This window comes from Falco rusticolus, chromosome 1 (assembly GCF_015220075.1).
Source record: "Falco rusticolus isolate bFalRus1 chromosome 1, bFalRus1.pri, whole genome shotgun sequence".
NCBI classification, from domain to species: Eukaryota; Metazoa; Chordata; class Aves; order Falconiformes; family Falconidae; genus Falco; species Falco rusticolus.
This window is the reverse complement of record NC_051187.1, coordinates 71,624,033-71,645,307: the sequence shown is the minus strand read 5'-3', so window position 1 is coordinate 71,645,307 and position 21,275 is coordinate 71,624,033. Positions and strand designations below refer to the sequence as shown.

Sequence of the window (21,275 nt, the reverse complement as noted above, 5' to 3'; positions counted from 1 at the left end):
AGAAGCGCTTATCTGAGAAAATTGATAATATTCTGGACCTGACTGGGTTCTGTGGATTCTTTAGCTCCAGTTTACACTTTAAAAATATGCTTGTACTTCACTACTGAGAACTAGTACAATCTATATAATTGTACTATTTTTCTATGCTAGAAACAATCTATATAATAAATGTAACAGACACTGTTTTGCCATATTATTGTCACTTGTATATAAACAAACTTCAAATCGTAACATCATATTCTAAAGATTTAATCTTCTGAAAGCATCCAGAAGGCAAGAATGGTTCAGTACCGAATTCTTCAACAATTTTTTTGTAATATAATTTATGAAAAATTTGAAAGCTATTTACAAAATATTGCTATAGAATACTTACAATATCTTCTATTATCTCCTTCACTGCAGCTACAGCTAAAATAAATAAGAGAGGGACCAATGTTGTGTAACGGCCTGTTGGTGATACATCTGGTATTTGCTATTAAAAAACAAAAAGAGAGAAAAAATTTGTTTGCATTGCTGGTTGGAAACATATTTTTAATACAAGAAGCAGTACTTTCTGTGCAAAAACAGACAAGGCAACTGGATTCACTATTAAACACGGTGCTGATTATTTCCAAGAGAAGGTTATTGTCTTCAGTTCAAAAGCAGCTGATACAATAAAACATCTGCATTTTAAACAGCATAGTATTCAGTGGCATTACTTTCAGAGGTTTTAGTGTTTGGAGAATATTCACCTTCCTTTTCTGTGTTTCTGATTACATTAAAATACAATTAATTTTTTTGAGTTTAGACTTTTGTTAGAGTGGACACAAGTCCAAGGTATTTTTACTTCCTTTCAGTTTTAACATCTAAGAGATATTTTGTATTACACTAGTTATTATTTGACAAATTTCAAATAGCTGTCTTCTGCCAGACTATTTCAAGAAACCCATTTTTGCTAAGCAGGTATGGGCCCAGATGATGCAAGCAAATGTGTATGTGAAGTAAATGCTGAGAAGATTCACCTACTTATGTGATATATGTGGATAGTTATCCATAATTATCTTTATATTGACTAGAGTTCTTAATGGCAACATTGATTGGCGAGAGGATTGCTGCCTTAACAGACTTAAAACAGGCAATGTGGCACATATGACTACAATGAGATCTCTGCAAGAAGAGAGTACACTAATAAGTGGTGCCTCAATGTGGTTAGAAGACATCCTCAATTTACCATAAGATGTTTTGAAAAACAGCCAATGTTAGTTATGAATTCTACAAATTTCTTTTTGCTACCATCATATTGTGCTTCTGGAAGAAAACAGGATGATATGTACATATGCTATGTTTCTTGGAGTAAGACCTATATAGATCTATTTTCCATGTTACTCTAGACCACATTTTTCAAGCAATTAAATGGAAACCAGGCAAAAAGTTACTGTTGGGCAAGCACCTATGTGTTGGCTACAAAGGAAAGGGATCTACCACTTCAGCTACTCCTACCCTTTCATTCCTCCCTATGCATATGCCCAAACTCCCCCATTCCAATTACGTATTATTTTCCAGGTAAAATATGAAAGCAAAAGGGGCACCGCCCTGTTCCCTGGTTCCATTACCCCGTATTTCTTACTCCTGCCAGTACAGTCTCATTGATAGCCTGATAGGAGATGGTGGGCTTCTAAGTCCTAACCTTTCACCTCCTCACCTTCCAACTCCTCACCGTGCACACACCTGCCAGCCTGCCATGAGACATGCTAAGCCTCAAACAGCTTCTGAAGCCTCATACTCTGTGCTACTAGCTTGACGTACACAGTGGGACAAGAAAAGCTGCTGGACCACTGGATTAGCTTGAGATGCCAGATGGGGTCAAAAGGATGTTTATTTACAAGCCACATGTTTGCAGGCAGACAACCTAATGAAATCCTGAACTTCAGAATTCTTTTTTACCCTCTAGAAAACAGTGTAAGCTACCTGTGCAGATGTATCCTAAGAATATGTTCCAAGCACTTATAGCAGAAGCGAAGAAACCTGAGTAAACACAGAGGAATCAACTCTCACTTGCTGAAACATCTGAAGTGAGGGAGGAAAAGCTACACATGGCAGTATATGTGCCAGTATTTTAGTAATTTTTGTTTGGTATGTCAATTCCTAACACAATGATTTCCACAACAGACACATCAACACCTTCTAAAAATGCACTAGAAATTATGCAGAAAATGTGTTTTTATCAAATATGATTGGAATACAGAACTAGTCAATGGTAATTATCACCGCACCTGTCCACAGTTCAATGTTCATTCACCATCAGCTGCTGCATTCATAGAATAGTATAAAGAAAACCTAGAATCTGTTTTATAAACTTGAACTACTGCAAAATTAAAATATTCCGATATATCTGCAAAACATTATGTACTTCTTAAAAAAAGCCTCAGTAAGCTGGGTCAGGGATAGCCCTTTACAAACATACTGAATAAAGCTACAGTGGTGGTATAGAAAAGATTGTTCTTTCTTCTTAACCAGCACAGTTAATCATCTGGGATATGGGAAATAGCTGCTATAGTACTGGACTCCACTGCTTTTTCTTCATCCAGGCTCAACTTCAATTCTAATCAGCTTCACTCTAAGCGTAAGTAATCACTTCTCCTCAACTGCAATTCCTGCGCCTCATAACAGACTACAGGACTAAAGTTTATGAAGTTCAGCTTTTTAAGCAGTACTACTCATTACAAGAAATGCCAACTGCACATAACATTTTCTGTGTAAGCCAGATATTTTAAAATTCAATTCCTCTGTCACAACAGCCTTTTTCACCTGTCAATATTTCAGCAATACTTAACCTCTTTTACACAAAAATGTTTGTGTGTATTTTGTTATCTCCAATGAGTAAAAAACCCACAAAACCAAACACTTATTAAAGGCACACCTACACAACACAGCTATTCTGAAGGCTAACTAGCTTGGAAAGAATGGTACAGCCACCTCAGTATCTCTGCAGAACACTTGTCTGTGGTATAAATACTGTCCTAAGTTTCAAACATGAGCATCTTATTGTTGATCTTACCTGGAGTAATGCAATAAAAAGAAAAAATGCATTAGCAGCTCTTCTGAACTGGGAATAAAGGAACCTTGGCAGGAATGTGATTATGTTGTACTTTGCAGTGCTGACAAAGAGAGAAAAAAACATGCGCTATTATTACAGTGCAAAAAATTCTTCAAATGTATTATCTCCCTCTCGAGTTACACAAGCTTTCAAATAGGACGTTTTGTGATTTCTGTGCTAGCAAACAGATTTCTTTTAGCTAAAAGAGAAACCAAAAGACTTGTACAGAGACTGTTCTGCACAGGCATCCATGCACCAGCTAACCCAGGGAGCACCTGCCACCCATAGGGACTGTCACCAGCTTCCATGGTGAGGCAAGACTTTCCCTCATCACCTCTGCCTGCTCTGTGGGAAGCACTCAAGTTCTGCTGCTGCTCAATTACAGGTGATGAGGAGAAGAAAAAAATAAAGCAAAGGTAGCAGGCAAGCAGTTACACCACTGCTGTTGAGGAAGCAGGTTGAAGCCCCAGGCCTGCAGCTCTCAGGCCCAGTCAAGTACCCTACCCTGCAAGCTACAGCCTACACTGGGCAGGTAACGCTGCACAACGGCTCCAGTTAGGACAAAGGTCTTGGAGAAAGAGGTATGACATTGTGCATAATGAGGAGGGTGCTAAATCAGGACTTGAGGAGCTGTGGAGCTTCTGCGCTGCATGTGAGTTTGCACGATTCAATGCAAAAAAACCTAACAGGATCAACTGAATAGAAATGGTGCATTTAAGTAATAATTAAAATTATGAAAATCTATTAAAAGGTAAAAACCTACACCCCTTCACTAAATGGAAAGTTTACTTTTTTATTTTTAACTGATAAATACTGGATATTAAGTGTAGTTTTGCTAGGCGGGAGGAACAGGACAGAGTTTATCCTAGCATAATAATCACTGCTAAGCCATCATAACAAAATGTTTGACTTCCCACCTCTCTGTCAGCCTTCTGTTTGTTTAAGAACAGAAGGCTACTATATAAGGTTCTAAAACAATAATGGTGAAAATAATCATGCCAGAAACTTACAAGCAAAAGTCTTGTAAGAGTATTTTAACCCCCTTTTAAAGTTAGTAAGATTTGACTGTTTTATGCAGAGTCAAAGTAATATAAAGAGGGAATGAACGTATCCTGGGAAAAACTCAACATTGTCAAGAAAACAAAGCAAAAGACAGAAAAGACAAGTTGCATACACAAAGAAAAAGCATTATAAAGTTTCTCAGGTTCATGGAAAAACCTCACCACATTATTCTCCATGCCTGTAAAATTTCTGCATATTATCAAAGGTAACTTCAAAAAACACACCTACTTGGGACAGAGGTATCTTTGCCTTCATTTACTTTGAATTTTAACAACAGAACTGAGGATGTTACCAGATGATCTAAACATACATTACTTCTGGGTATTTAGTGTCTGACTTAAAATTCAATAAAAACAACCAACCAACCACAACATGAATCATCAGCAGAATCCTAAAGACTGAACTTAAAATTCAAAACTAGTTTCATAAGCAACCACAGCATCTTTGTAACTGGCTAAATGAAAAAGACAAAGAGTTTCCAAAGCACAAACTATGCCATGCTCAAGTAAAGTACATCTGCATTGACATCCAGCTACCAGAAATAAATTAAAAGATGAACTGAACTTAAACTGAACTGAAAGATGAAGAAGAAATCCATATTCTAGGGACATGCTGATAGTGCAGCAGTAAAGCATCCGTACCTTCTCCACCCTGTTCTTAAAAATTCAGAAGGTCAGGTTTGTAATTGAAGCAGCTCTGCTGCTCTCCTCATTTCACTTCATTCCCCCCTCCAGAGTCCAAGACTGTAATTAGTGGTCAGAGGAAATTACAGTAGTGGAATAAACAGAATCTTTTCTTCATTTTTGCTATGGAACATGCAATGTTCTGAAATTAAATGTGTACTAACAAAAACCACTCGTTAATACCTGACATGATTATTGCAGAATTTAGTTAGCTGAGGCTGATTGATGAATATAGTTCTCAGTTCCTCTTGATCAGCTAGAGAAGTTTTCTCTGAAACATCATCTGTCTTCTCATACCCTGTAAAAACACACCATGGTTTTCCATATAAACAGAAATATATATATACGCACACATACACAAGATTCAAGGCATCTCATGACAAAATAATACATCTATTGTGAATATTAACTCAATACCTTCACACTTCTCACAAGTAATGATCTTTTAAAAAACATAAAAAATTAAAGTATATAGTCAAGATGTTTTGTAAAACTATGATAATGAATAATAAATGTAAAATCTACTGAATTCATGAGTACATTTAAATAGCTTGCGCAACTTCATAGCAATATGAAATTTTTTTTTTGTGTTTTTTTTTTGTCAACTGATGCACTTGAACCCAGAAGTGAGCGTTTTAGGGGTGGGGTGGGCAGGAAAAGATGGGGGGAGACAGGGAGAACTCAAACCCAAAAAAGGTCAGTCTCATCCATCTCTCCCAGCTGAGTGATCTCGAGTTAAAAACTGCAGAATTTCAGAAATTAATTCCAGCAGTGAGGTAAATATTTTAAAAGGAAGACACCAAGAGAAAAATATTAACACTAACACAAGAAAAAGGCAAGAAGTTCAGGAATATACCAGTAATACCAGAAATTCTAAGCAACATGTAATGAAAAATATAATTATCTGGTAAATAAGCATTAAAACCTCAGAATATCTCTATATTGTTGTCATGGTTTAACCCCAGCCAGCAACTACTCAGCCACTCACATGCCCTCCCCCTCCTGCACGGTGGGATGGGGAGAACTGCAAAAAGGTTAAACATGTGGGTAGAGATAAGAACAGTGTAATAATTGAAATAAAGTAAAAATAAATAAATAGTAGTAAAAATAATAATTGTAACAAAAAGCAGAGGGAGAGAGAAATAAAACCCAAGAAAACAAAACAAACCAAAAACACCACAAAGTCATGCACAATACAATTGCTCATCACTCACTGACCGTCCAATATACACATAACACACTTTCCCCTTTGTGCTTCTTTTAAACTGGTGTTACACACACACAGCCCAGTGGTATTGAAAAAATTTAACCATTAATCTCAGTGGTAGAAAAACATTTCACCAAGATGATGCCTGAGCAATGAAATTAAATATAAAAAGCATGTGTCTAGTACAGCTTTCTTAAATGAAATTGACTAATTCTATTTATTTGCATAAATCACCTGTTCTGATAAATATTGATAGAAAATTAGTTGCCACAATTGAATCTAAGCAAACACAGAAAACTAATAATGTAAACTACCCTACAGTGCCATCGATTATATTCTTCCAGTCCTCCAGAACAGCCCCCACCCCTGACCATCATTACTTTGCAATGATAACTGAGAGTGGCCTAACTAACAAGAGACCTGCCATCTCCCTCTACACTCATGAATGCACTTGATCAGATCCCATGGACTCATGTATTCCCAGTTTAAGCGTTCCTTAACCTTCTCCTCCTCCACCAAGTTGTTCTTCTTTCAGATTTTCCAGTTGATATCAGGAACCTGTGGTTCCTGAGGGCTGATTTTACCAGTAGAGACCAAAGCGGAGAAGATACAACATACTGCATCTTTTTCTGCATCCTTAGCCTCTAGGTTCCCTGCCCCATTCAGCAGGCAGGCTCACATTTTCCACTGTCATCTTCTTCCTGCTCTTACATCTGAAGGAGAACAAGAAGGACTTCTACAAGCCCCTCACCAGATTAAACCCCGAGCAGGGTCTGGCTTTGCTAGCTTACCCCATCTCTCTATGCTCCTTTTCAGTCACCTGTCCCTGTTTTCACCTCTTCCATGTTCCCTTTTTATACTTACTTGAGTTTTGTGAGGGGCTCCTTGCTAATTCATGCCAATTCATGATTTCTTGGTCATTGTGATGGACCAGTCTTGAGCTGGAAGGATGTGATCCTTGGAAGCCAAGGCTACTTAAGCATTCATTGGTTAATGGGACACCATTCCTTCAGCTGCTACAAGTTTTCTGCATGACACTAGCCAGATTATTCCCAGAAGTGGCACCAGTATATTCTTCATTTTATGTGTGCTTAACTTGAAATGGTATTGTTAGACTTACTGACACTCCCAGCAACTGCCTCCACTAGTCAGTGAAAACTGAGCTTTGTAATAATTCTTCTATATACTATGAGGAATCTTGTACCAACCTGCATCACACCTTTCATCTGTAAAAGGGGATACTAATGTATTCTTCTCTCTCAAGAATTTTCACTAATGTTTTTTCAAACACTCCTACGTTGATGACCAACAGGCCTAAGCAGTCTATTCAGGATAGAGCTTGCAGAGTAAACACAGGTACGGCATAAATCAATCACCAAAGAGTTTTAAAATTATAACAATAATCTATGTGTGTATAGCTGCTTCTTAAATAAGCACCGCTCATTCTGTATACCAAATCAGAAAGATACATAGAAAAAAAATGTTAGAATGCAACTGAATACATCAGAATGTATATGCATGTCAAAGATAGTTTTCAGGCACAGCCTTAATTTAAAAGCTTGTTTCTAGCATGTTCTATACATCCCCACAAACAGGTTATGCAAAACGCAAGTCATCCTCCAGTCCACTGGCCCACTACATAGCCTCTTACTCATTATATCCAGAACGTACATTTCAGACACCACCTTGCAAGGACAAGTCTCCACACATTGTGCAAAGACTCAGTGGAAACTTGTAATATCGTGCCATTTGCCATTCAGAATTCACAGATTCTATTTCAGTGGGGGAAATCCCCAGTACTACATTCAACCACTACAATTTCTCTGTTTCTTTCCTTCCAAGTCCCCCAATGGAAGGCACATATATAACACACTTCTATTCAAACTTCAGTATGTGTCTCAAGAAGACCCTTCAGAGGAAGGGCAGCCAGCCTAACAGAGTGGGCCCACCTGAACAGGTGCCCACACAATACTCCCTGACTCAAGGAACCACACAGGTGTATGTGGCAGACTAAGCAGGCAATTTCCTATTCCTTGTCATAACCCCTCCTTGGAGTGACAACCATCATACAACTGGCTACAAACAACCTCCAGCACACAATTCCATAAGCATACATACCTATAACACAACTGGATACAGCTACATCTTTAAGAAAACTAGGTTTTCAGCCAAACTGCAGGTGCACATCCAGTCACATGTTTTTACCTGACTGAGCCCTAATCCATCACATGGTGAGCTCACCTTCATTCTGGGTATAGGACACTTAAAAGTCTAGTTGCTTGATGAAGGAGCAAACACGAAATACAGCTCCTGTGACAGCACTTGGGTGGAAAATTTGGAAACTATTGTGCCAACAGTACCAACCTAGCCTGACTAAGTTCAGGAAATAAGGAAAGAGTTTACATGTTTGTGGAATGTACTACTTCAATTTTAAAGCATTCGTTTAAAAACTTATGCCAGTATAAGCCTGACAATGATAGAGTTAAAGCAAGTGTTAGCAGGCATTAAACACTGTATATTACCTGTTTGTTAAACAAACTGCCAAACTATAGACATTTATTTTCATATATCAGTATTACAGCATTTATTTGTTCTCCTTTAATCAAAATGACAGCCAAAAGGTGCTGAGGAGCTTCATAAACATTCACTACCTCACCTCCTACTACCTTGAATTAACTTTGTTTTTCCCCCCAATTTTCACTTAAAAAGCAATCTCAGGAGTTAAGTTCTGAGCCTCACACATAGCCCTTTATACTCTGTAGCTTCAGTAAAACCAGCTCTCCTACACTAGGTGCATTATACTACCCTGAAAGCTTTAAAGGTTACACATGTCCCATCACCTCCCTGCCTAAACTTTGTAATAGATTCACTAGAGTACACAGACCTAACTGACACACAAAGCTCAGTATCTGGGAGATAGTTTTTCTTCCCTGTTTGTGTATTTGTCTGTATGTGTATACACATACACAAAAATATCTAAAAACTTATGCATTACATCTCAAACCTTTTAAGGACTACGTTTCTATGAAATTTTAAAAACCCAAACTATAAGCTAGAGCTTAACTGCTGACTAACCTAAGATAAAGTCTCACACATCGGTGCAGCACGCCTACATAAAGTTCAGGACTTTGCAACAAAGAAACTACCAAGTGCTATATTCTTCCTCCAGAAGTGAGGATGCATTAGCATCAAACCAATTTGTATAAACTCAGCCTGTTAATCAAATAAGCAGAAGCTGCCCTGTTATAAAAATATTGTCTACAACTAACTGCAGGAACAAATAAAAACATGCCCATATTTAACAACAGAAGGGAAATATTACCAGATCATCTCTTGGAGAAAGTAGTTATATTTTTGATAAAAGTGTGTTTGAAAGGATGAATTTAACACACAGCAAGAATGAAAGAGTTGGTTGCCCTTCAGTAACTCAGTAGAAGGTGCCAAGACAACAGAAGAGCGCTGACCCAAACATTTGGAAAGCTGACACACAAAAAGATACAAAAACCTGACATATAGAAACCAGACAGGAAGAACAAAAATTCCAGAACACATGCAGAGACAACAGAAAAGCATTAGTTGTTAGAAAATTCTTATTATGAAACATCAGTGTGAAGTATAAAAGTAAGAACTTCAGATGAAACAATCACTCTAATCTCTTAAAAAAAAAAAAAGTGTAGTTACTGCTGTGTTACAGGTGTTAAACTGGTGTCCACCTAACTCGTCTTTTGTTTGTTCATTACACTAAGCTATCAGAAAAGCATTGTTCCAGGGCTTAAAATTAAAAGTAGCATCACCCTTTTTGGCCTAAAGGCCACAACAAGTTCTGAAATACCTCTCAGTAATAATTTTGAAGTCTTATATCTAGCAAGAATAAACCAGCAACTACCACATTTCAGACAGGAACTGTGATGCTGTACTAGTAAGACCTGCCATTCAGGACGAAGAACGAATATATTCCAAGACTCTTCTTACTCTGCTGTGGCTTGCAACATTGCTGATATTTAACCAGAGTTGAGCTGAACATTTATCCACAGTTGAATTATCAAACAGATCCTAAGACATACATTCTTACATGCCCACACTGACAGAAAAGCATTTGACTTGAAAATCAGCACTTTAAAAAGAATAGGAAATGCCAACACATCGTACTACTCTCACAACTTATTACGAACAAATGGCAAGTTTCAAAACTAATTTCTCTTAATATTCAGAATCACACTTTCTGATAATATCATTTGATTATTGTTATGTCAATACAGGGCCAAACCCCATAAAAATATGTACTTCAATATCAAAGGAATGAAACTGTTGCCCTAATCAAAAAGTTAATTTACAAAGCTGTTGCATAAACTAGAAAAACTGTATATAACATTTTGTTCTACACTCTGAATGTTATTTGCTGGCAGAACAACGAATTTGGAAATTGTTGATGGATAACCACAATGCACCACAAATTTCATTCAAAGTCACTCAATAAATAACCAAGGTTTTGGTTCAGGATTTCCTACAATCTGTTCAAAATTAAAGAATGGAAGTAAATTATACACAAGAGTAGGAAAAAGCAAGAAAAAAATGGGAGACAGAATTGCTATCAGCTCTGAGAATATGGAGACTGGGTAGTTACTTCCCAGAGTACAAGCTGTAACTGAAAAAAAACAAGTCATGGCAAAATGTTTGGTTTTGCACAGAATACATGTTTTCAGTTTTGCCAACAAAAATAACATCAACAACAAAGCTCAAATAAACATGTAACCAATGAAACAAACAAAAAAGCCCCCAAATAACCACCCTGAGCTTTCTCCAACAAGAGAACACATTAAAGACTGTATTTTGTTTCCAAAATATCTTTGGAAGAACCAACTCTGTTCCAACACACAGTATTTCTAGGGACTCTTCCTAAACCAGTTTGGATTGAAACGTTTCTGAATTAGTAAAACAACAACAATAAATTCTAAAGAGTAAACGCTGTCCAAATATTTTCCATAGATCCAATTTTTCCTTTAGGTAGGGTAGTTTAACAGTTTAGTCTCGTTTTCATTACAAGAAATGGACAAATACAGATAGACTGCAATATGGAAAGAAAGGGAGGGGAAAAAAAAAAAATCACCAGAAGGACTTCAGTGCACTTCCCTTAATCATTAAAAATATCTTCTTTATTTTCAAAGCACAGCATTCAAAAGCTTTGAAAGTTGGTGCTGTAGCCAAGAACCTCTTACATGAATAAGTGTTGTGGCTTAACCTGACAGGCAGCTGAACACCACACAGCCATTCACTCACTGCCCACAGTGGGAAGAGATTCAGAAAAAAAGTAAAACTTGTGCGTTGAAATAAAGACAGCTTAATAGGACAGAAAGGAAGGGAAAACAGTAATAATGATAAAAGAATATACAAAACAAGTGATGCACAATGCAATCGCTAACTACCCGCTGACCGATGCCCTGCCAGTCCCCAAGCAGTGATTGATGGCCCCCAGCCAACTCCCCCCAGTTTTATTGTTCAGCACAACGTTACATGATATGGAATATCCCTCTGGGTAATTTAGGTCTGCTTCCCTGGCTGTGTCCCCTCCCAGCTTTTTGTGCAACCCCAGCCTACTTGGCTAGCAGGGTAGTATGAGAAGCTGAAGAGTCCTTGACTTTGTGTAAGCACTGCTCAGCAACAACTAAAACATCAGTGTGCTATCAACATTATTCTCATCCACAGCACTACAAGCAGCTACCAGCAATAAAATTAACTCTTCCTAGCTGAAACCAGAACAGTAAGTCTGCTTGCTCACACTCCTAAAGAAAGCAGCAGTTTGAAGAGGGTATCATTAAGAAAACGATGTTAGGATCAGGAATTTGTCATAACACTGTGATAGATCTTCAATGACAGAACAGCCAGTAGGAACCTGATCCATCAGTCTGTCCTTCTGAGGCGTCAGAGCACAGAAGGGAATGGGAATGACCTACTTGAATAGGCTGGTACCGCTGAGATGGCCAAGCCTGTGCTAGAACTAGACCAGTCTTTTTCCCCATTGTGAGTCACTAGGATCTAACATAAGTCTACAAAACAGACTTGGCAGAAAGACAGGCACAAGTGACTATAATGAGCGCTACATCTAGTAAAATGCTATATAGTCCTGTAGTCCATGAGCAGAAACACCTAAGGATATAAAAACAGATGGTCTGCTGAAGACTATTACAGAATTTTGAAACACTCTCTCTTGGAAGTCATCTCATCATGCAGAAGGTTCAGCTTCACCTAGTTCTCATACAGGCACTTACCTCTACTAATAAGAAGAACTAGTTATTACCTACTGTTTTGGTAGGCAGTATCATGGTACCTCGAAACTCTGCCCATTCTCAACAATCCAATATAATTCACTGAACTCCATGAACACATGGATGAAATGCATTAATGCTGCAGAGAACCCTGATAAGATCTGCCAACTACAAATCCACTCTCCCAGAGTCTCTCAAAAGAAATAAAATGCTTCAAATTACTCCATTTCATATTATTTAATAGATGCATGTATTAACTGTGCAGCTATATATAGCTAAAAAACCCCACGGTTAATTACTGTATTTAATAAAGCTAGATGTAGGCTACACTACTCAAGAATTCCCCACGTGTTTTGCAACTGCAGAATAGATGACACCAATGCTGCTTCCACAACACCAAATGTCTGAAGCCCAGGTACAATTCTGAATAAAGGTTACTGCTGGCAAAAACACATGTAGTGATTTCCTAAGTTTGTTTAGGAGGGCCAGATCTTTCATGCCTTGAGCAAGATTTTATCGATACATGTACCACTTCAGAACTGTAGCATTTCCTAGGCTTATGGTGAACTGCAGGTGTTCTTTGCAACAGGAATCATAGGCACAAAATCTATTAAAAAAAAAAAAGTTATAACCATGCCTGGTTATCTTTCATCAACCATGAAGAGCACAAGAACCTGCAGAGGTTTGGAAGAATGCCAGAAAACCAGTAGCTCCTTTTAAACCACATTATTTTCTCTATGCAGGTTACATACTGTCTTACAAGCATGCAAACACCTACAATTTTATTTTGTAATAATCTACAGACTGTAGTGTCAATTCTTCTGTGCAACTGTCGAACAATTCTTAAGAATGATACATGTGCGCATTGTTCTGACAGTTTGGACTTAGTTTATTTCATCCAAGCACAACAGCTGATTTTGTCTATTATTACATACTATCTCTTCATGTCAGAGAGCTCAGTTCTAAGATGATGTCAAGACAGTCCAGCCTGATAAGGTAGCTCATGATCCATGGAAAAAGGCCTCTGAAGCAGAAATTACTTGCTGCAGTCACAGGAGAAAAAAATGAGGTTTTAATCCCAGTGACACAATACAAAAATTCTCGAATAAGGGAAGTAGTATTAAGCTTGTCTATCAGATCCCCACAAGTCTTAGGATACTCTAAGGCAGGGGTCCTCAAACTACTGCCTGCGGGCCAGGTATGGCCCCCCAGGGTCCTCGATCCGGCCCCCGGTATTTAAAGAGCCCCCCCGCCCCCCCCCCCGCCGGGGTTTGGGGGGGAACCAAGCAGCCGCAGATGGCTGCCTGCCACTTCATCTGTGCGCTGGGCCCCTGGTTAAAAAGTTTGAGGACCCCTGCCCTAAGGAACTGTCTCATTTTGTGACATGCTGTTTGTGACTACAGCATTACCACTGACTTTCAAAGAACACAGAGGGACCCTGCCAGTAACAACAACTTTGCACTGTAATTGTTATGAATGTTGTTGTGAATGAAGTGAGTATAAATAAATTGAACTGAAAATTATTAAAATTAACTACTAGGCATCATATTAAGATTAAGAAAACAGCAGCATTTTAAAATTATTTTTTAGTAATACTATAATATAGGATAATACAAGTCAATAACTCCACTGCTACGATGAAAAACTATCATGTAATTTTCTGAAAGTTAGGTTTCTTAAAATAAGTTTCATACCTATTTTCAGTCCTAAAGAAAGTATTTTTGAGAACCCTCTTAACCCTGTATTCAACTGTTCTATAGTCATCCAATCTTGAACACCATCATATTAAGATTAAGAAAACAGCAGCATTTTAAAATTATTTTTTAGTAATACTATAATATAGGATAATACAAGTCAATAACTCCACTGCTACGATGAAAAACTATCATGTAATTTTCTGAAAGTTAGGTTTCTTAAAATAAGTTTCATACCTATTTTCAGTCCTAAAGAAAGTATTTTTGAGAACCCTCTTAACCCTGTATTCAACTGTTCTATAGTCATCCAATCTTGAACACTATTCAAATAAGCTAGGCATTTGGGTCTTTTTCCCCCCCCCTTTTACTGCATCTGCACATCTTAGATTGACATTTACCTTTAGGTAACATAACATTTGTTCATTTAAAAACAATTAAGGTTCCTGTACTTAGATAATTTTAAAGACAGCATCAATCTTCACGATTTATCTGTGCTAAGCTTGCAGTGAAAACTAACTGTCTGGAAAAAGAATAACCGGAAAGGAACTGAAGTTAAGCACTAAAAATCTGGACATTTAACTAGCCCCATTACACACACCTACTAATCACTGTGGGTATAGCAGCATGGCTGCCCTGGTTGTAAATGCATTTCAAAAGCGTCCCTGGAAGGATGTACCTTCTTCATTTATGCTTAGAAAGATGCATTCTTCTTTTTCTTGGCCAGCTAACATTTCCTAGGTAGAGGCAGAGCCAGACCTCCTACAAACCTACTATTGGGGGAAGAAAGCATGTAACGAGGGAGAAACAGAAAAGAGCATCAAGGTAACAGCCTATTTCCAATCTATACTTCTTCCTGCTCTTCCTAGAACAAACAAATAAAATATGATTGGTTTGGAAGGAGGAAGAAAGAGAGGGAGAAAGTTTCCACCTCCCTATATGGCCAAACAAAGCCAAAAAAATTATGAACCAGATGTAATGGTTTCAGTGCGAAAACTTCCAGACAAAAGGATAAAACCTGCGTACCTGCCAGGGGAAGCATGCGTCATTTACAGTGCCGCTGGCAGCATTACCTGCAGCAGCTGGAAACCATAAGCTGTCCCAACAGACCGCTGCTTTGGTATCGCCGACTTCAGATTTTACTTTTGCATGCAATAAATACTCTATTAATACAATTGCACTGCAGCGACTCTTTTTACAAGGCAGCTCTTAACATGTTGCCATCTGCAGGCTGAGCAATCCTAAGCCGTAGCTAGGCACAAAGCATCAGCACGGTGTGATGCTCTCAGGCACATTCCCCGCGTGAGAAACGCGGATTTCTGACGACCCGCGTACACCGGCGGACCCCACGCAGCCGAGGTATGCCGACCCGCTCCCAGGGCGGGCACGCCGGGCCCTGAGCCGCCGCCTCCCCCCGCCCGCCGCTGGGGGCCGCGGGCCCTGCGCCCGGACACACCGGGCACAACACAACAGCGCCCGCCCCGGGAGGCGGCCTGGCTGCCGCGCAGCGCGCTGCCCGGGGATCCTCTGCTCGGGATCCGCTGCCCGGGGGCCCGCCGCCCCGGGGGCAACGCACGGCCACGCATACGAGACCCCCCGGAGAACACCGCCGCCGCCGGCGACGCTCACGCCCCAGCCGCTGGGGCCGATGCCCGGCAGCGGCGAGCACCCGCCGCCGCAGCCCCGCCGGGGGTCGCGGCGCCACCGGAGGCCGCGGTGAGCGGCGGCGCGGCGGGCGGCGTTGCAGCCGCCGGCGCGACACCGGCTCCCGCCGCCTCATCTCCCCGCCGCCACCGCCGCCCCCTCCCGGCCAGGCGGCGCAGACCCCGCCGCGGCTCCGCGCCGGAGGGTGCCGGAGCGCCGGCCGGGTCCCCCGTCCCCGTTCCCCGCTGCGGGCGGAGACGGGCGGGCGCCGGGTGGCACTTACCCTCTGCGCGGGAGCGGATCTCCGACACGGTCTTCTGCACCGCCGGCATCGCTGCCGGGCGGGCGGCCTCGGCGCGGCCGCCTGCGCGCCCTGCACCTGCCGCGCGCCGCAGCGAGGCCCGGGCCGAGGGCGGCGGGTGCCCGCAGCGGCCCCCCCGGCAGCGGCCCCCCCGGCAGCCCCCCCGGCGGCAGCCCGAGGCGGCAAGATCGCGCCCCGGCTGCGCCTCCCTCCGCCCGCGGCGCCGCGCCGAACTGACAGCCGCGGCGCCAGCGCTCCGCGCTCGCCGGCCCCCTCCGGAACCTACCAACTCCGCCCCCCCCCCGCCCCGTCCCGCGCCCTCCCGCCGCCATCTCCCGCCCCCCCTCGGGCTCAGGCGTGCGGGGACGCTGCGCCTCAGCGGGCACCGGCACTGCGGGCCGTTTACGTGCCCCTTCTGCAGCGAGCGACGGCGTTCCGATGTGCCCCCCACCCCACGGGGAGAGAGGAATGGAACGCGCCGAGCTCAGGGCCGCTGCCCCGCTCTAAAGGCGGGCGGGGGGGAGCTCGCCCGGTGCCTCCGTCCGCAGCGGCCCGGGCGGGAGGCGGTCGGTGTGCGGGCGGCGGAGCTCAGCCTCGGCGGGGCGGGAAGTGGCGGGGTGCCGAGGGCGACGACCCTCGGGCGGTGCAGGCGTGTCGGGGCGGCGCGGCCCGGCGGCCTGGGCGGAGGCGGTCGGGGCGCCGAGGGCGGCAGGCCCGGCGGGGGAGCCTGCGGGGCTGGCCAGGGTCGGTTGGTGTCGAGGGGGCTCCTGGGCAGCCTCGGGAGGCGCGAATGGGGCGAAGGGCGCGGTGAGGGGCGGGAGGCGCCGATCCGGAGAGGGAATTTAAAACGTTGCTCTAAAGCCCTCGTTCAGGGGGGCGAGGGTTGGTGCTGCTCCTCTCAGTTTGATCGGCAGCTTTCAAGCTCTCGCCCAGCTTTTTATTTTTAACCTCGTAAGTCAGAGTGCCGCGGTTTGACAGCCCTGAGTCAGCGTGAATCCAGGCTCCCCGTCCGTGTGGGCTGGTGGGAAGGAGGTCCCAGCCGCAGGTGCCTCAGGCTGAAGCAACAGCGGCAATTTTGCTTCGAGACTGTTAACGTGACACTTGGGTGCCTGCAACAGGCTGAGCAATGTGTCTCTGGCATGTTGTACCTATGTCTCGGTAAAAACAGTCACAGTAAAAATGGGATGGAGAAGAAAATAGGAAAGGTGATAAGATTTGGAGGTAGCTTTTCTTAGCACAAATATGTTTTGCATCCATTTCAGTCAGGCATGAAGTGTACTGACTGTCTGCAAGATGATGGAAGTTATGAAATAGAATAAAGCTACTATTGTCCCATGAATCTTGAGAGGATTTCAGGCTGACGCGTGCACTAAAGGCCACCATTGTGTCCTCCAGAAAGTACATAACAGATTATGGATGTGATACCGTTGGTGATTTCTTTACAGGGCATACATACATGCTGTGAGAAAATAACATACATACAGTCTTTCTTAGCAACAGAGTCAGACCCTTTGTTTGATAAAATCATATAAATTTTATTTCTGTAAATTGATTAAGAATCACTTCATTTATGGAGAAAAGAAAAATCATTTGTTTTTCTTAAATGCTGAGCTGCGATACCAGGAAAAAGGAATACTTTGCTTCACAGAAGACTGCATTGGGAAATAAATGCAGCTTTTTTTTTTTGCTTTTTTTTTTTTTTCTTTTCTCCAAGCCGTGGGCCAGAAAAGCTGCTGGAGACTCCTCTTCAAAAGAGAATGCTCTTCTGCATCATCCTATGCAGCAGTTTGTGTGGGCTGTTTGTGTTTTTGTGTTTGTTGGGGTGTTTTTTCTGAACCAGAAACAAAGACTGTAGAAAGAGCTCTCTTTATGCTTTTTTTACTGGAAAAACAAAATGCCTGGAAATAACATGCAGTTTTAAAAAATACCCAGTGTATGTCAGTCAGCCGTGGGCAGAGGCTTGGCTGATGCAAATTACTTTCTGTACAAAACAGCTTCTAGTTTTCTGTTGAGATTCCACTGAAGCCTGACTGAAGCAGTCATTTAGGAGACTCAACATATACATATATATAACCCTTACAGCATAAATAGGGCCATGTCGTGAAAAAGGATCTTGTGTGAATGTTTTTTTTGCAATTCATAGCAGCTACACTATTGTTAAAATGCTGCAAACAGACTGTGAAACTCACTATACATGCCGGTCAACATGCATTTTCCCCCAAATCACTGCAATGCTGGTGAAAAATAGGATTGTCACTTAAATCCACTTTAAAATGCTATTTTATGTCTGAACTTTTTTTTGGCTGTATGATCCATTGCAAGTGGTGCTTATTACTGGTACCTTTGTGTGACTGGAAGTTTACCCACTTGAGTACAGAAAATATTAAAACAGTGCTGCCAAGTGCTATTTAAAATTGTGAACAGTTATTTTGTTTTACAAACAAGGCCACTATCCACATCACAAATTACTAGCTTTATTCTTGCTATACTTTTGTGTACTCTGACTTGTTGTGAATGCTTAATATCTAAGAAAAAGCCTCTTTAAAATTTATTGTATGAATTATACTTAAAAAGATGTAAGGAGTAAGGTTCTATTAAATCTTGCCATCACTTAAGAAATTCTTGTTTTCCAGTTTTTATTGCACAAAGCCTTAATGGTAAGTTAAACACATTTAACCATTTAATTACACAACACAGTTAATCCAGATGTCATCCAAATGTAGGAAGCTCAACCGTTAGATTTTGCAACAGTCCTCATCTACTTGCAAAATTACTCCAGGAGAAGCCCAGTAGCCTCTGTCCTTTCTCCCTTCCCCCCACAAGATCTGCCAGCAGGACCAGCTGGCCGTTTTATTTACTTCTTTCCTTTGGAAAACAAGTATATGAGCTCCCCATCCCTTCACCTCTTCTATGGTAAATATAGCCTGTATCACTCAAGCAGTTGCCGTTTCCACACACCACCACTCTTGATTAGATATAAACAGGTCAGAAAAGGCTTCTGCAGCTTTTTAAGCTCTAGAATATGCTCAGTTTACACACTTGAGAGTGTGCTCTATGTTCAAGGAATCCTATTTGTCTCTGGATCATCACTTGTTTGGAACGTGCATGACAGGGCTGCAGAATGGAAGCAAGCCAGTCAGCTTTCCAGCAAAGGTGTAAATTAAACAGTATGCCTATATTATACTTTAAAGATTAGATGACGCTCTAGATTTCGCTTACTCTTTGATTTCAACGTGTATTTTGAAATATGTGGAAGCTCTGGTGGAACTGGTAGCAATTTCTTATGATTAATTTGTTAGCGGACACTACCTTTTGGCACAAGAGGACAAAGACTTCATTTTTTAAATATACACAGAAAAATTGCATATCCACAAAGAAGAACAAGTTATTTCAGATGGAGGAAAAGCCTTGCAATGACAGCTGAAATGCTGTGCTAGTAGAAGAAAATTGCAAAAGGTCTTGGTTACAAGTCTATTTGTATGTCAAAAATACCACACATACTACTTCATAACTTTATGGATTAGACTGAGCTATGATGAGGCAGTTTTCTCTTACCAGTTCATCTCTAATGGACTTCAGTGGTATAGACATCTTAACCCAACTGAAATCTGTTCTTACAAATGATATAAACACTTATTTTATTAGAACTTTAAAGATAGAAGTTTCCATTTTTTGCGGTATACCAACTGTCCACTGTAGTAGCGTCCCGGAGTAAGAAGTACTCTATTCAAAATGCATGTGTGCATAAGCAGGGGAAATGAGGTCTGCAGGCTTGACATTTTCACAAACTTGACATATATAGAAATTTAATCTAGATTTTTCCTGTAATGCTATTAACATATGTGAAGTGATGCAATTTTCCTTGGTCATACACTGTCAGAAAACAGGTGGCCAGGTTTCATACAATAGTAGAAGGGAAAATTAAAACTGTAACTGCTGCTGCTTTTCCAGACTTGTCTGGAAAAGATTTCTGGCAAACGTCTTTTTCTGCTTCATAAGATACTGCATTAACTGGAGGCTGTGCAATTAATCTCAAACTCTCATAATATTTTAACCAATACCTTTGTAGTTTAATATATAAACCACTCCGATAGCATGGCAAGTTTCTAGTGAAATTTTATGGGTAGCTACATCTAAAATTTAAAAAGGTACAGGGAAGCCACCATTTTAGCTCAGATGAGCCTATACTTTGCCTATCAGCTAGGAGACTATGTATGGTATTGCTGAGGACTAAACCAGTGCTGTGCTTGAAGGAGCAAAAGCACATTCTTGCTTTCTTTACCTTCTTTGACCCTCTGAGAGGATAACACTTGGAGGCTTTGTGTATGGAATTTTAAATCCATTGTGCGTATGTCTAAGCATAAGCTTCTGCTATCTATTCTATAAGCAGATCAGATAAAGTGCTTTGAAATTCTACCTGAAGCCGTTAAAATGGTGACAAGGTATTTTATTCATGAAAGTATATGTTAACTCATTGTCATTTTCTAAACTTTGAGATCTCTCATGTTAGGTTTGTTTAATCTTCTCAGATAAATATATCTCCAAAGCAAGTTTATTGAAATTATTTGACTTTTTTGGGTTTTTTCCCCCCTGATATTTCAAGTACTCCCCGTGAAATTCCTAACAGTTCTTTGTGTGGTTTAACAGAAACAAATCTTTTCTTTGACCAAATGTGACATTAAATACATCAACTAGCTTATGCTCTGTAAGCCAGCATAGTCTATCCAGTGTTCACATGTACTTAACCATATCTCTCTGCGAGATATGAAGAATTATTTCTCTTCTACTTGCTGTTGTTTATGTAATGATGCTTTGCCCTTAACTGTTCTGTATGCCATCCCTCTGGCTTAAAAATAGATCACCTGTGGAAAAAGGCTGTGAAGTTTTCATTATAGAATGTGTTTGATCTGTACAAAATAGTGTAAATTTATGTTGTGTGTATCCTTTATGATAAAGAGAAAACTTCTCATTCCCTGAGGCAAGACATATTAATAAAAGAAACCTCAGCCCCCTGAAGTGGATATTTAAACATATAGAACATACCACAAAACACATGAGATAATTCAACCTCTATTTATAGAAACTCGTGAAGGCATTCCTGTTAGTTTCTCACCCTGCTGCTATAGCAGTGTCTGAGTGCTTAAACAAAGCATAGGAAAGCCAAAACCTCCAGACAAACAGACACAAAGCAGATCCAGAGTGTAACAAATAGAGGACACAGCTATACATCCTTTTCTTTGTAGACCCAGCTCTACACCTGAGCCTAAGTGTCATTTACTCAAATTGCCTTTGTCCACTTAGATTCACATTCAGGGCAGTGGAGGAAGAAGACTTAGGGATACATAATT

At 41.0% G+C, this 21,275-nt stretch overlaps 1 protein-coding gene across 4 annotated transcripts in view; it reads right to left on the bottom strand.

Moving 5' to 3' along the window:
- Positions 1-16,118, bottom strand: part of ATP8A1 (ATPase phospholipid transporting 8A1) — a 117,502-nt gene extending 101,384 nt beyond the window's left edge. Inside the window, exons 1-4 of one of the 4 annotated variants that reach the window (XM_037384024.1) lie at positions 15,910-16,118; positions 5,005-5,119; positions 3,038-3,137; positions 374-472 (exon numbers count right to left, since the gene is read on the bottom strand). In XM_037384024.1, the coding sequence (XP_037239921.1) occupies positions 374-472; positions 3,038-3,137; positions 5,005-5,119; positions 15,910-15,958 (363 nt within the window). In that variant the 5' untranslated portion in view covers positions 15,959-16,118. Of the gene's footprint in view, positions 1-373; positions 473-3,037; positions 3,138-5,004; positions 5,120-15,909 lie in introns of those variants that run through there. The other 3 variants (XM_037384014.1, XM_037384032.1, XM_037384042.1) reach the window with 3 other exon arrangements.
- Positions 16,119-21,275: the final 5,157 nt, after the last annotated feature.